Source organism: Panthera onca, chromosome A2 (assembly GCF_046562875.1).
Source record: "Panthera onca isolate mPanOnc1 chromosome A2, mPanOnc1 haplotype 2, whole genome shotgun sequence".
Classification (NCBI taxonomy): Eukaryota; Metazoa; Chordata; class Mammalia; order Carnivora; family Felidae; genus Panthera; species Panthera onca.
Genome location: NC_138340.1, coordinates 3,257,574 through 3,272,455, shown reverse-complemented (window position 1 = coordinate 3,272,455; position 14,882 = coordinate 3,257,574). Strand labels below are relative to the sequence as shown.

Here is a 14,882-nt window from a genome sequence, read left to right as displayed (position 1 = left end):
CCTTCTCCTCGGCCCTGCTGGTCTGTGCTGCGGTGACTGCGCCGAGATCCCGAGACTCCTCCCGGCTCTGAGTTCTCGAGACTGACTTTGCAGTTGAGAAGGGCGAGTGCCCCTGGACAAATGGGGGGGGGGTGTGTAGGGAGAGGAGTGGTCGGGCAGGGTCACGGCCATAAACACACAGCAGGGGTTGGTCTCCCGGGCCGAGAGCTGCTGATGGCTTCACCTCTCCCTGCTTCCCACGTGCTGTCCTGGGATCAGCACCTGCCCAGGTGCTTTTGTAGCCACGCTGGAAGAAACCGGTCTTGGGGACCGTGGGCCACCGTGGCCGTGAGTCACCTGTTAGCCAAGCCTGTTGTCACCGCCCTGATATGACAGGCGAGCAGTCGAGCCGGGTGAGGGTACATTCCTCAGCACGCACTCAGAGCCTCCGCCTGGAGCCGTGTCAGGGAGCTGCGCGTCGGAGCTCTGCCCTCACAGCGGCCCCCGGCGCCCCGAGCGTGTGTGGGCCCGGTCCCACACAGCTCCAGCCTGGCGTGTTTCTGTTTGGTCTTTAGAGGCTCTTTGCCTGCCAGCCTTCCTTTCCTGTGTCCTGTGCTCCCAAACCACAGACTTGTGGCTCTCACGCGGGTTCCTGTCGATAAGAAACCATTGCCATTCCGGGAGTGGGGTCCTCTGGATGCGAACCAGCCCGGGGCCTGGCTTGCTCAGATTTTTTTCTGTGCAAATTTTCCCGAACCTTTGCTCTCTGGTGAGGGAGCCAGCTGTGGGCAGACCTGGGGTGGAGAGCAGGGAGCTGGGATGGCGGCCTCCAGCCAGAGTGCCAGCCTGGCCTGAATTTCCCACAAGCAGACACCAAGGGGAAGTTGGGGATACGGACAGGTGCTGCCGTCCGCTAGCTCCTGAGTCCGCTGCCACCGCGGAGCGGTGTGTGAGGTCGTGTCAGGTCCTTCCTGGTTCAAGCGTGGGCACAGCAGCGATGGGGTTGCTCACTTCAAGTTCACAGTCCGGCGGGCGGAGGACCATAAAGAGATGGGAATGAGGCGGTGCCGTCACCGAACAGAAGACGCAGCCCGAGTGAACCTGGTCCAAGGTGATGTCTGAAGGGGGTGGGGGCTTGAGAAAAGAAGGGCCAGTAGTGCCAGGGGACAGGTGGCCAGGGGCCACATCGCTCCTGCCTAGATAAGGAGGCAGGTGATAGAGAACCAGGAGGGCTTCCTGGAAGAGGTGGCTTCTCATCAGGCTTTTAAAAATGGAAGGGGTCTTAGAGACAGGAGCGACGGCCTCTGTGTTCCAGGAGGCAGGGGCGCTGGGCTTTAGATCGATTCATCGGTCACCTTAGCTCGTCGTGGTTGGGGTACTCACGGCCCCTCATTGAGACTCGTGCCCGGGCGCCTAGCCCCGTGTGTGGTAAGCTGTGCTCCCGGTGTTTGATACTGACCTTGCGTCTGTGCCTTCCAAGCAGGATTTCCAAACTTCATCTCCTGTCTCTTCCTGAAGAGTTAGTCTTACGTCAGCTCTGCCATCGATAAAAGAGGAGTTCGTGGAACACCCTGTTGTCTCTGCACACGCAGAGCAGAATCCTGCTTCGCCACCCTGACTGTGGACCGGCAGCTGGCGGCCACCGCACGGCACCCGCTGAGCGACGCGGGGCTGGCGCCGCCCGGCCAGGCAGGACTCGGGGGATTTATTACATTTGCCTGTGGGCTGGGTGTTTCTTTTTTATAAGTTTTCGTCTGAAACTGACTTTCCCAGTTGTGTGACCCACAGCCCTCCCGCCTCATCGCCAAGATGAGGCGATAAAACGCACAAGGCTGATACATATCCAGACATTTTAGCCCTGTCACGAATTCCACGTGTGGCCTTTTCCAAGGAGACGAGCGTCAGACAATTGCTGGCATCTTGGTAGTTGGTAAAAACTGTCTGGACGGTCAGGGATGCCGGCTGGGATCAGGCCCAGCTCAGAGTCCCCCCGTCGGCGGGCCTGGTTCCTTCCACCTGTCTTGGGAGGAGGCAGAGGGAGCTCACAGCCTGAGCCCCCACCCCAGTCTGCTGGTCCCTCTGCCGGGCCTGTGGCTTTGCTTCTCCCTTTCCCAGGGTGTGTTCTGGGCAGAGCCACAGTCAGCAGGTGGGGGCGAGGGAGTCCTATCCAGTTCTTCCCAGGGTAGCAACACCGTGCCACGGGAAGGGTTCTGCATGAGGGAGACTGGTGGACCCCCCCCCCGGAGAGCTCCAGTCTGGTGCACCCCTGGTATTTGTCCAGGGCTCTTTGGTGTTTGGGAGCTTTGGCCTCGTGTCAGCCCTGAGCCATGGGTATTGTGTCAAGTTCCAGAAGGCTCAGGACAGAGCCGGCCCTTGAATTCAGGTCTCCTGCCTCTGGGCCAGCATAGGTAACTTGGGTCCTTGGCCTGACATCCAGGAGCAGGTAGGGTCCTCCCGACCACCCGCTTGCAGGGGCCTAAGATCGGCCCCACACTTGCTGGTGGGAGGGCTGGGGTTTGCAGCCCACCCCAAGGGCTGACCTCAGTCCCCAGCAGACCAGTGCTCGTTATTAATCAGCTCCCTTGCACCCAGAGCCCTGACACCCAGCCTCTGAAAATAAGGAAATGGGCGCCTGGGTTGCTCAGGTGGTTGAGGATCCAACTTTGGCTCAGGTCATGGTCTCACTGTTCGTGGGCTCGAACCCCGCGTGGAGCTCTGCCCTGGTGGTATGGAGCCTGCTTGGGATTCTCTCCCACTTGCTCTGCCCCTCCCCGACTTGTGTTCTCTCTCTTAAAATAAATAAATAAACTTAAAAAGAAAGAAAGGGAGGGAGGGAAAAGAAAACGAGGAAACAAGCCAGAGAAGTGCAGGGGCAGCCTCCGGAGACGGGTGATTTAACACTTTCGGGGCTCAGTCACCCCTTCCGCCCGGCTTGGTCTCACTCACAGCGTGCACCACACTGCCTGGCCCTGAGCAAGGCACCTCGCCTCCTGGGCCTTAGTTGTCCTGTTTATGAGGTGAAGGTAGTTGCTCAGAGGCTGCAGCTGGGCCCGGTGGTTGCTGGAGGTCTCAGGTGGCTCTTTCCGTTCCTTTTGGGGTCTCAAGGATGACAGAAGGACCACGGAACGTCATCATCTGTGCTGTGTGACTCTCAGCTCCTGCTGTCCTGCCTTCCTCTCCAAGCCATGAGTGTTTCAGCTGGAAGCCGGCTTTCCCCAGCACCCAGCAGGGCCACTTCCTCCCCCAGATTCTGTGTAATCGATCAGCGACCTGGTTAACTGTGGATGAAAAGGAGGGCCAGTTTTGTTAAGTGGCCTCTGCTTCCTTGTGGGGAAGCTCTGGCATCTTAATGGAAATCCGAGGATTGTCGATCTTTACAGTTGAACCTGGGCCAACACTCCATTTCATTGACAAGGAAACCGGGAGGGTCCCCAGAGGAGCCAAGACTAGGACTAGAGGTCACTGCTCCACCACGGTGCGTGGGGAGGGTGCTCAGTCCTGTGGCTCCTGGCCAGACGGACTGGGAGGGGAAATCCCTGTCTGTGGCCAGTGTTGGCCAGCCTGGGCCCTCCGCAGGCCGACACTCAGCCTGCCCTGTCCCCACACCATGCACGTGGAGCCCAGGCCTGGCAGGGCGAGTTTCTGGTTACTCCATCTCCTAGGACTGCTGAGTCACCTTGGGGGAGGGACAGGCACTTCCTTGAAGCAGGGCTGAGGCCAGCTCTGTACGTTTGGTGGCTGGGACCCTGAAGCAACAGGAGACGACTTGCAGCTGCCTGTGCCCATTCTGCCTCCTCTCGGCCCCTCACTTGGCCTCCGGGAGGGTCCGTGCCACTGCGCCTGTGTTTCGTTAGCCCCTCCTTGGGAGGCGGGGGGGGGGGGGGGGGGGGCGGGGCGGGGCGGCCCTGAAGGGAAGCAGCCGGGGCACGGCCAACACACCACACTGACCCTGTCCTGTCCAAGAGCGACCCTTTGTAGGTGGGAAGAGGGGCCAGCCAGTCCGATGGTATCCATCAAGCCCATGCAACCTGCTGGCTTGGGGCAGAAAGCAAGACACATGGTCCCTGCACCCTGGGAGTGTGCTGTCAGCTAGGGACCGACGTGGTATCCAGAGTTAGGGAGAGTGCTCTGAGGGGGGGGCCTGGGGGCCTCTAACAGGACATCACACTGAAGCTGGGGCCTCTGGCTCCCCCCAGCAGTTAGGCTGAAGTGATGGACTGGGGGCACGGAAGCAGTCCTGGGGGTGCAGGCAAAGCCCGGGCAGGTGCCTGGAGAGGGTGGCAGGCCCTGACTTGGCTCATGGAGAGTCCTGGACAGGAGGCAGGAGCAAGGCCCGGGGAGGGAGGCCAGTGTGGAGGCTCCCCGGGCCCCAGGGAGGGGTGAGGAGAGTCCGAACCAGGGAGGGGGCAGGCCTGGTTCAGGCACGTGGAGGGGGCATGAAGGGACCTCGTGACAGACTCCTAGGTGTCGTGAACCTCATTAGGAAATTCGTGTGACCATGTGGGGGAGGGTGGGCCGGGACTTCGCAGTCAGTGAAGAAAAATCCTTTTAGCTGGAGCCGAAGGGGCAGCTTCCTGGGCGTCTGCCTTGTGGGAGCCTCTCCCGGCTGGTGCTCGGACTGTGTTGCCTGCAGAAGCAGAGGTCAGGGCTTGAAGACCAGGCCTCAGCGACATCCCTCTTGTGTCTCGGGGACAGCGACACCCAGAGCTTCGTCACCTGACTCGTCACTCCCTCCGCCTTGACAGTCCCTGAGTGATTCTCCCCGTCTGCCTCGCCACTTCCTTCTCCAGTCAGTTCTTCCCGATGCTCGCTTCCTGCTTTGCTCCCAGTGCAGTGGCCATGGCTAGCTCAGACTTCTGGATTAAGCCAGACAGGTGACTCCAGGGCCTTCCCCTGTCATTTGAACAGCATGTGCCAGGCAGGGAAGCGGCAGCTGGGACTTCACGCGGCATTCGGCTCACCGCCTTCCAGACAGCAAAGTGTCGATCTTCCCGGGCCAGCCCGGGGGCCCTGCTCTTCGTCTCGAGGAGCCAAGCGGTACGGGGAGGTGGGAGGCTTGAGCCCGCCTGAGATGTGACCTAAACGCCGGTCCTGCAGGTGGCAGAAAACCACGGGGGTCCAGATGGCAAGAGGCCAGGTCTGACCGGGGCCCCCATGCCAGGCTCCTCTGCACAGCTTTCCTGGCTCTTTCCCTAGACGACAGCCAGTCCCGTCTGGCCGGGAGACCGGCAGCTGGCATGTCCCTGCAGTCTGGGGGGCCTCCGGCTTCTGCTTCTGAGCCAGCGTCTCAGCCGCTACTGCCCCTTCTGCTGAGGGAACGCCCCGGCTTTCAGAGGCCACTGTCTTCTGGCACCAATACTAGGCTCCCGTGAGGCCCTGCCATACTGCGTGCGGAAGTGTGTCTGCTCGCCAGGGCCTGATCTGGTGGCCACCATGCCCAGTTTGGAGCCTCTGTGTGGAACGTAACGTCGGGAGACTTTTCCTGGTTGATCGCTTCCACTGCTCCGTTTCACCAAAAGCTGCAGTTGAGGAAACACTGAGTTTTGATCTCTAGGAGGAGAGGAAGTGTGCGTCCTGAGCCCGAAGGGTACGGGGAAATTGCAGAATTCCCGGTACGCCTAAGGAAGTTCTGACTTGTCGGAGCCCTTCCCTCCGTGGGGTTTACCAGAGGGGGTGGCGACTTAGCGCACAAATATTTACGAAGCGCCTGCGACGGATAACGTGTCGCTCGGTGCCAAGACCTCCAGTCTGTCGCTGACACGTCTTCACATCCTCCTGCTCCACCCACGAGGGGCGGGAAGGTTCATTTGGGCACAGATGATGTTTCTGTGGCCCCTACTTCAGTGGCACCTCTCCCTCACCCCCGGGGCGGTGGCCCAGCCCTGCGTCTTGTGACCTTTGCTCTCAGAGCCAGTGGGAGCTCCGCCCCAGTCAGCGAGCGGTTCTTCAGTTCTTCGGAGAACTCACGAGGCCCCGAGGGCCCGGCCTCTGGAAACCGTCCCGAGTATCCTGGGCACGCCGGGGGCCACGGAAGGTTTCCGGGTGGGAACGGACACATCGAGAGAAGGCGGCTCTGGGGCAGCCGGGCACCACACACGTCGCCTCCGCAGAAGCACACTCGGCTCGCCTCGCCTTTTCAGAAAGAGAGAGTCCCGTTAGGCAGAGAGGACACCAGCTGTGTCTCTGCCGGCGCCCCTAGGTGGGGGCGCAGGGGGGTGGGAGGAGGAAGGAGAGCTTGGAGGAGCCCCGCAGTTTCTCGTTGGGCAGGGCAGCAGACAAGCTCAGCCCCGCGCCCTGCGCGTGCCGTGGTTCTGAGTCATGAGACGGAAGACCCGAGAGGGGCCGCTCTGCTGCGTTTGCTCAGAGCGTTCCAGATGTCAGGAGGCGGCAGGGAGGGCGGGCCAAGTGGGAAGGGGTTTGGAGAGAGTGTGTCTGTCCTCGGGTCCCTCCCCATGAAGTCACCCTGGCTCAGGAATTTCTCAGCTCTGCCTGTGGCCTCTTGGGGCCTCCCACGTCCAGGCCTGGTGCACACCGCATTCTGACCCCTCCTCATAGCCCTGGGAGGCCCTGTGTAGGCCCCGGGCCTCGCCCTCCTTCCGTCGCTCACCGGTCGTCCAGTACAGGGCACCGCGTAGGCGGACCGGCAGGTCCCATGGGTCTGAGCACAGCTCCCATCTCCACATACAGCTCCACGGCCTGTCACCCTCGTTTCCTCATCTGTTAAATGGGCCCTCTGGTCCCTGCGTCCTCATCGAGTAGATACGGGGCCCGGCACTGAGTAGTCCAGGAACGGCAGCCCTCGTGGCCCGAACCTGTGTCTCGCCCATGTGTCTCTCTGCCCACCCGGCCTGGCCCTGCCATTTGGGACCCGGCCTTTCAGGTCCGGCTCAGACAGCACTGGCTTTGCGGCCACTACTTGCTGCCCTTTGGGTGTATTTACACCTCCTCTGTGACTCTTACCACGTTCTTCTCTCCGTTGCTCTTACGTCTGACGGTCTCCTCTCCCGTGCCGGAGGGGCGCTCCTCAAGGCCAGGACGGACTCCCGTGCCCGGTCCATACCTCTTCCTGCTGCAGACACAGTTCATCACACCACGGCGGTCAGCTAGTGCTGGCCTGCCACCCCCTCCTGACAGCCGTCGCTGACTGGGGCAGCAGGTGCTCACACCTGAGAGCCAGGAGGCCTGGTCACTGGCCCGGATCCTCAGGATGGCAAGTCGAGGGCCACAGCCCTAGTGGCCGGGCTAGAGTGACTGGGCCTGGGCCCTCCGGGCTCCCCTTGGCCCCTTGTTTCCATCACCTATTCCAGGCCAGTCGCTCGGGCTCTCCAGCAGTGCCTACCGGCAGCTTCTCCCCTCCACGCCTGGCCCTGAGCTCGCCCTCACGTCTGAGGATGGTGTGGGGAATGTCACCCTAACGCCCACAGATGGGCAAGACCAAGTCAGCTAGGCAGAGGCAGGAGGGGAAGCATGCGCCAGGAGAGGTCAGGTGACTTCCAGTGTTAGCCTGGGAGGTGGTCCTTGAGCGTCACAAGTAGGCCACCACAGCACAAGGTGGCTGGACACAGTGTAGGACACGAGTAGGAAAACGTTAGCCCCCATCTGAGACCGTGTGGCCCCGAGCAGCCCCGCTCGTCCCCCCTTCTCCCCGCTCCTCTGTGCCAGCCTCCTCTTCCTTTTTTTTTCCCCCTTAAGCCCTTAGATCATCAAAGCAGATCACCTGCCCAGGTCATTGAGCCTGCAGATCGGCCCCTTCATTTTCCGTGTCATGTGTATCGATCAGGTTTCCTTGCAGAGATGATTCGGTTACGAGGCTGCCGTTGGCTTCCTCCCACTCAGCAGGATTCGTGCCACTTCCCCAGCTGCCACCAAGTGGCCGCACACAGATGTGCCTGCCGGTGTGGACAGTTGTCCCCGTGCTTCTCCCCCACCCCCCATGAAAGACCCTGCCCTGGCCTTTCTGTGTTCCGCTTGACCACTGCTCATGGCACACGGCATCTCTGTTCCCTCTGGGGATCATTCTGCATACGCGCGCTTTCTCTCCCGAGTGTCCCGATCCCTCACTCCCCAAAGACGGCCAAGACTCTGGAACAATAAGGCCAGTCTTTGAAAGCACAGCCCCTTGCCCAACTGGTCTTTGGTATTGAAGCCCACAGGCCAACACCCACCCACGGGAGTCACGTGGGTGCTCTGGGCTGAGGATTCGGCTCCGTCCCCAGCTCGCTCCCCTCCCAGGTGCCCAGTTCACAGGTGGCGCCGTGAGGTCCACTGATGATAAACACAAGATCCTGCGACAGGCCGCCGTCTGCCCGATGCAGCCGCTTGTGGACACAGCCTTGCATATGCGATCATTGAAAGGCCAGGTGGGATCTGGGCCCAGGGAGTGCCCGGAGAGCAGTGCGGGGGGTCGGGCGAGCAGGGGGGCGTACAGGGAGCGGGGTCTCTTCCTCCATCACCGGCAGCAAGCGCCTCTGCAGTCTGAACTCGGGCATGGAGCCACGGATCCCTGTCCCGCCCTGGAGTGCCTGCCACCTGGGCCGGGGGCAGAGCGTGCTCTTCCCGAGGGTCAGAAGCAGTACGGGAGTAGTATCAGGCCAGACACGTGGTGAGCGTCCATTCGTGCAATTTCCAGAACAGGTACCACTAGAAGAGAGGGAACTTCCTTCCTGCTGGAGGTGTTCAGAAGCCTGGCAAGGCGCTGGCACTAAAACTCCTCTAAGGGTAACTCACGGCCGGCAGCTCGTGGGATAGGCCCACGGAATCTTGGTAAAGCCATTAAAGCAGACGGACACCGGAACCTCACCGCTCAGAGGTGCCCCGGAGCACGGTACTCACACAGCGGGTGCCTGGTGGCCCAGCCATGGTCTTTATTAACACAGCCGCCCAGCCTCCCCCAGGAGAGACCCCACCCCACCCTAGGCCCTCCGTGGACACGGTCCCCGAGTGCTAGCCTGAGGCCCACCGTGCGGGCAGAGCCAGGCCAGGTGGGCGAGGAGCGCGGGTGGACACGGAGATTCGCCTCCGGAGGCCGCTGCCAGGTCCCACCGAGTCTCGGCTCGTGGGGGCCACGTGGGGCACAGGCTTGTGTCTGAACTGAGGCAGAGCTCTGGAGATGCTCTGGCCCGGGCTGGGCTTCGTGCTGGCCCCCGGGAGGTGCCAGCACGGGTTTCACGGCGGCAGCCGTCACGGAAGCGCTGCCGGTGATCGGTGGGGCCCAGGAGGCTGTGGTTTCCACGCACCAGCGCGGCCATCGCGCTGCAGGAGCGGGTCCGCAGCCAGGCGGGGCTCAGCCAGTGGGGGGACGGTCCCTCCACACCGTGAGCCCGTGGGAGTCCCCGGCTGTGTCTCAGACGTGGAGGGGAAGAGCGGACCCACCAGGCGTGGGAGGAGGACAGGCTGTAGTGAGCACCGAGCGAGGGAGCACGGAAGGTGAGCTCCTCTTCGTCTGGGGCGCAGACTTTACAGGCGGAGGTGTTGTCTCTGTGATGGCGTCTGCTGCTCTCGTCGGGTCCGCTTTTCCTGAGCGGCACTGAAATGTCGGGGTTGCAGCCTTCCCCACAGACGGGCCCTTTGGGGCCCTCCAGCCCCCTCCACCCAGACAGCATCCCAGCCCCTGAGCTTCCGGGGCTGGCTGCTCAGTGACAGGAGGCCTGTGCTTCCTAGAAAACCCCATTCCTTACACCCAAGGGTGCCTCCTCGTTACCGACATGGCTTCCGGCTTTCCCTGTGGAACCCTCGGGGCCTGTCCACGGGACGCGGCCCGCGGCCCGGCGAGCCCACACGCAGAGGTGCGGATTCTGATGCTGCGTTGCCGTGTGGCTCCTTTGGTTTTCCCTTTTGCCTTTGGGCCTCTTGTCATGCTTTCATCCGTTTGAGCTGGTTCCAAGACCACGAGCCCTGGAGGGAAAGGATGTAGGGGACAGTCACCTGCTACCTGAGGGACTTGAGCCCCGAGCTCCCGGGCAGGGTGAAGGGAGGCTAGGAGGGCCCGGGTGCCTCCAGCATGGCCTCCCGTGTGCCCAGGTGCAAGGATGGCCCGGAAAACCCATCCCTACGCATGGTGCTGAGGAGCTGGGGGCTCCCAAGGGAGGCACCCCCACCCCGCGCCCCTGGAAGACTGCAGGGTCGTCCCGTGCCGCTCCCCTGGGGGGAAGGCTGTGGCTCCTGCCCCGAGACCTGTCCCTGTTGGCCCCGTGTCCCTGTCGTCCTGCACCCGGGCCCGGAAGGTGTGGTTTTGAGCACTGTTGCTCCAGCTTCCACCCAGTTCACCAGAAGAGTCTGGTCTCACGTCAGGCAGAGAACTCATTTCCCTCTCTGGCAACCACTGAATTTGAGCATGTCCTGTTTTATCATCGTCGAAAGAACTGAAACCGTCCCATGAAATAAAATGGAACACCCCGTCAACGCCCAGGGAGACACCAGGGTCTTTCCTCACCGAGTGGCTAGCAGAAGCAGGAGGGTGGCCCCTGCCCCTCCTACGAGGTCCCTGGGAGGATGGCGTAAGGCCCAAGCCGCTCCAGGTGGCAGCAGTCGTAGGGCGGCCCCTGCACCAGCCCGCTTCCTTCCTGCCCCCCGCACCCCCCGCGGTGGCCTCACCTGCACCCCAGGCCCTTCCTGGACTCCCAGGCTCAGCCTAGTAGAAAGCCCCTGACCCACTGGGGCACTCAGCCCCGTCTCCTGTTGACGCTGCTTGGGGGGCAGAGGCCACAAAGAGACTAGGCAGTTCCCACATCCGTTCAACCACAGAACCTCCTCCTCACTGCAGATCTGTTGGTTTCCCAGAGGCGCCCAGGGAGAATCCATATCGTGGAAGTGTCAGGCCCAGGGTTCCCGAGATTCCTTCCCAGAAATGCAGGGAAAGTGGGAAGAGGGAGGTGTGTGATTCCCTGAGCAAAGAGGCTTTGGTGAACCTCTTCCCCATGCCTAGAGCTGAACCGTGGCATCACTGGCTGCATGTGAGCACTTCAGCCCCATGAGGGAACGTCACTCAGCTATTGGCTGGCCCCAGGCAGGTCTCTGGGGGTGGGGGGCACTCGAGTAGGCATGGCCAGGGAAGGCTTCTGCCTTCCAGCAAAAGGTGCCCACCCCACCCCACCCCCCCCGCAAAGCCCTGGGTTTGAAGGTGTGGGTTTGGAGTCGGGGCCTTGCTCGGCCACCCATCTTCCCACCAGCTGCCATGTTCGGCATCCTGGGGAGCCATCGTGGATGTGCTGACCCCTCGGTCTGCTCCCACTGGTGGTGGACGTGGCTGGAAAGCATCCTTGGGCCTCTCCCTCCTCTGAGGCTCACACTGTTTTCCCTCCTTCTGTCCCCCAGCTGGTCAGTGAGAAGGTCGGAGGCGCCGAAGGGACCAAGCTCGATGAGGACTTCAAGGAGATGGAGAAGGTACAGGGGAGGTGGTGCGCCCGGCCTGGTGCTCAGCACCGTTTGCCAAGTGCCCGTGGCCACAGCGCCACATCTGGGCTGCGGGTGGGGCTCCTGGATGGACAGATCCCCCAGCCACGGGGGACCCGCGTAGCGAACCACAAGTAGGCAGGGAGGCCAGCAGCCCTCCGAGCGGCGGGCGGCCCTTGTGTGGGCTCTGAGGCAGGTGGGGCGAGGGAGCGGGGCGAGGGAGCGGGGCGAGGGCTGTCCAGGGGCTCCGGGTTTGGCCTCCGGTGCATGATGGTTATAAAACCCCCACACGCTGCCTCCCTTCACAGAAGGTGGACGTTACCAGCAAGGCTGTGACAGAAGTGCTGGCCAGAACCATTGAGTACCTGCAGCCCAACCCAGGTAGGGGTACCAGCCAGCTAGTCTGGAATTTTCCCCTTACTGGAGCTCGCAGGAGGAACGTACGAGCTCAGAGAACTGAAATGCCCAGGGTGGGCAGGTTGTGTGTGTGGCTGGATCCCAAGGGTCCAAGGGATGTCCTCAGTCCTGCACTTTTTCCACTTCATCCGGCGGCTCTCGTTCTGCATGGCAGTCCTAGCCTTAAATCACCCTTACGGCTGACAGTCCCAGCAGAAAAGAGCGTCTTTCCCACATGACCAACTCACTAGACCAGTTGGAATCGGTCGCCCACCCATGCGCCAGGCCCCAGCCACCTGCCCACCCTTGGAGCATGAGGTGGGGTCCCCTAGTCCGAGAGGGAGACCGGGACCTTTCCCTGAGGGAAATCCAAGGGCCGGTTCCCATAGCAGGAGGTGATGGGTGTGGGACGCGCGGCGACACCAGTCACGTCCACTCGAGGCCTGTGCCGCGGACGGCCTGGAGCAGGCGGAGGGAAGTGCGTGGCTCCCCTCCCCCCACCCCAGCGGAGGGCTGTGTCTGGGGCACCTGTGCACACCTGCGCCCGCCCCCCACGCCTTCTCTGAGGTGCTCCTCCCGGGCCAGGGAAGGCAGCTTCTTGATGACAGCTGGGCCGCAGGACGAGGAGGCCCGGGGGGCCCAGGGGAGCCGGTCACCTCCTGCCTCCCGCCAGGGCTCCTTTGTGGCTGAGGTGAGCAGAGAAGGGGAGGTCTGTGCGGGAGCTTCTTCGCAGAGCCTGGCTGTCAGCAGGCATAGGAACCGAGGTCCCTTGGGCCAGGGCAGTGCTTTAGAAAGAAGGGTGCTGGGGAGAGGAGGAACCCAGAGAGGAGCAGCCGGTGGCCGGTCAAGTGCAGGCCTCCGGGCTTCGTGAGCGAGACTGGCCGCGTGCCGACCCAGCCTGTTCTGTTCCAGCCTCACGGGCCAAGCTGACGATGCTCAACACGGTGTCCAAGATCCGCGGGCAGGTGAAGAACCCTGGCTACCCGCAGTCAGAGGGCCTGCTGGGCGAGTGCATGATCCGCCATGGCAAGGAGCTGGGCGGCGAGTCCAACTTCGGTGAGGGCCGCGGGAGGCCACTTCCCTGCCGCTGCGGAGTTTTCTGTGGGGACGAGCGAGGATCGGAGTGTTGGCTGTAGGGCCACAGCCGCTGGCAGGCCTGCCCTCCAGCCGCAGCCGGTCCTTGCGGTGGGGGGTCGTTTGACACCCGTCCTCGCCAGCTCCTGGCTGCTGGGGCTCAGGATCAGACCATAGGGTCCCTCATGGGGTCCTGAATTCTGGCATCGGGGCCCCGGGGCGGGAGGACAGTTTAGAAGTTGGGGTGTCTTGGGCCCCTAGGCTGCGGCCTCCTGTGACAGTTTCTTGCCCATTCTGGGTTCTGCCTCAGGCGACGCCCTGCTGGATGCAGGGGAGTCCATGAAGCGCCTGGCAGAGGTGAAAGATTCCCTGGACATAGAAGTCAAGCAGAATTTCATCGACCCCTTGCAGAATCTGTGCGACAAAGACCTGAAGGAGATCCAGGTGCTGCCCGCGTCCCTCCCCCCCCCCCCCCCCAGCCCCCCGCGCCCTGCCCAGTGTGGCTCCCCAGTTCACACACACAACCCCCCACCCCAGCACCACCTGAAGAAGCTGGAGGGCCGCCGCCTGGACTTCGACTACAAGAAGAAGCGGCAGGGCAGGATCCCCGATGAGGAGCTGCGCCAGGCCCTGGAGAAGTTTGAAGAGTCCAAGGAGGTGGCGGAGACCAGCATGCACAACCTCCTGGAGACGGATGTGCGTCTGGGCCCCACTGGGGGAGCCCGGAAGGCGGGGCCGGTGGGCGGAGTCACGTGTGCCCCGCCCGCAGCGGGTTCGGCGCCCCGGTGGAGCCTCCGGGACCTAAGGGGGCAGCCACCCTCCCCTCAAAGCCCCCTAAAGCTTTCTGGGCACCTCCGCGGGCAGCGGTAGGGTCAGGCAGATGGGGAGAGGGCCGGCCCCCTGCGCCAGGAGCGTTCTGGAGAGGCTCCCTGAAGAGGCGGCCTTGGGGGGAGGGGTCACAGGGAGAGCCTCCCCTTCAGCAGCCGGTCGCTTGCAGATCGAGCAGGTGAGCCAGCTCTCTGCGCTGGTGGATGCCCAGCTGGACTACCACCGGCAGGCCGTGCAGATCCTGGACGAGCTGGCCGACAAGCTCAAGCGAAGGTGAGCCCCGTCCTGCTTTGGGCCGGTCTTTCAGGGCACCCGGGACATGCCACCGGCTTCTATGAGGGTGCACTCAGGGTGGAGGTTCCAGGAGAAAGACCTGTCGGGCTTGTCTCGCTTGTCAGAGGGGAGGGCTGGAGTGGCCTCGGACTGGGGGGGGGGGGGGGGCAGGGCTCCTGTCTCCCGAGAGTCCTAGTCCAGTGCCTGAGAAGGGGAGCCTCGCGCAGCCACGTTCCCAGGCAGGGTGGGCATGCTAAGGGACTTCAGGTCTGGTAGGACCTGGCCAGCCGGCAGGCTCTGAGAAGGGCCCGAGCCCGGTGGGGGGGTGCTGAGAGCCTTGCGGTTAGACCCATCGGGCCTCTGCGCCCAGGCCTGGCCCCGGGGGGCAGCAGCACAAAAGGCGGGAGGCGGAGGCGTCCCTTCATCGTGGATAACACGGGGTTCGGCTGCCGGCCACTCCCCGCTCTCCTCCCTGCACACAGGATGCGGGAAGCCTCCTCTCGCCCCAAGCGGGAGTACAAGCCCAAGCCCCGGGAGCCCTTCGACCTTGGGGAGCCCGAGCAGTCCAACGGGGGCTTCCCCTGTGCCACGGCCCCCAAGATCACAGGTAAGGAGCGGGGAGGGGGCCGCCCCCCCCAAACCGCAGAGCCAGGCCCCGCCCAGGGTCTTTAAACCCCTCTGTGCTTTGTGTGTGAGCAGCTTCGTCTTCCTTCCGATCTTCTGAGAAGCCCATCCGGACCCCCAGCAGGAGCATGCGTGAGTGTCCCTGCAGGCGCGGCCCCGCCCTTACATGCTCCCGGCCTGCTAGTCTGTTTCAGGAGGGCCTCCCTCCTCCCCTCCTCCGGTAGGAGTGGACACCCCTGCTGCCAGTCCTCTCGGCCCGTCGCGGGCAGGGGGGGGAGCTCGGCGCCAGGGCCAGGCGGCACGCCCCCCCATCGGCG

General features: G+C 63.1%; 1 protein-coding gene across 1 annotated transcript in view; it reads left to right on the top strand.

Moving 5' to 3' along the window:
• SH3GL1 (SH3 domain containing GRB2 like 1, endophilin A2) overlaps positions 1–14,882 on the top strand; it is a 30,618-nt gene that overhangs the window by 14,115 nt on the left and 1,621 nt on the right. The window contains exons 2-9 of the mRNA XM_060629885.3: positions 11,293–11,361; positions 11,679–11,751; positions 12,679–12,822; positions 13,151–13,284; positions 13,378–13,536; positions 13,838–13,941; positions 14,424–14,548; positions 14,641–14,697. Coding sequence (XP_060485868.1) covers positions 11,293–11,361; positions 11,679–11,751; positions 12,679–12,822; positions 13,151–13,284; positions 13,378–13,536; positions 13,838–13,941; positions 14,424–14,548; positions 14,641–14,697 — 865 coding nt within the window. The remainder of the gene's footprint in view (positions 1–11,292; positions 11,362–11,678; positions 11,752–12,678; positions 12,823–13,150; positions 13,285–13,377; positions 13,537–13,837; positions 13,942–14,423; positions 14,549–14,640; positions 14,698–14,882) is intronic.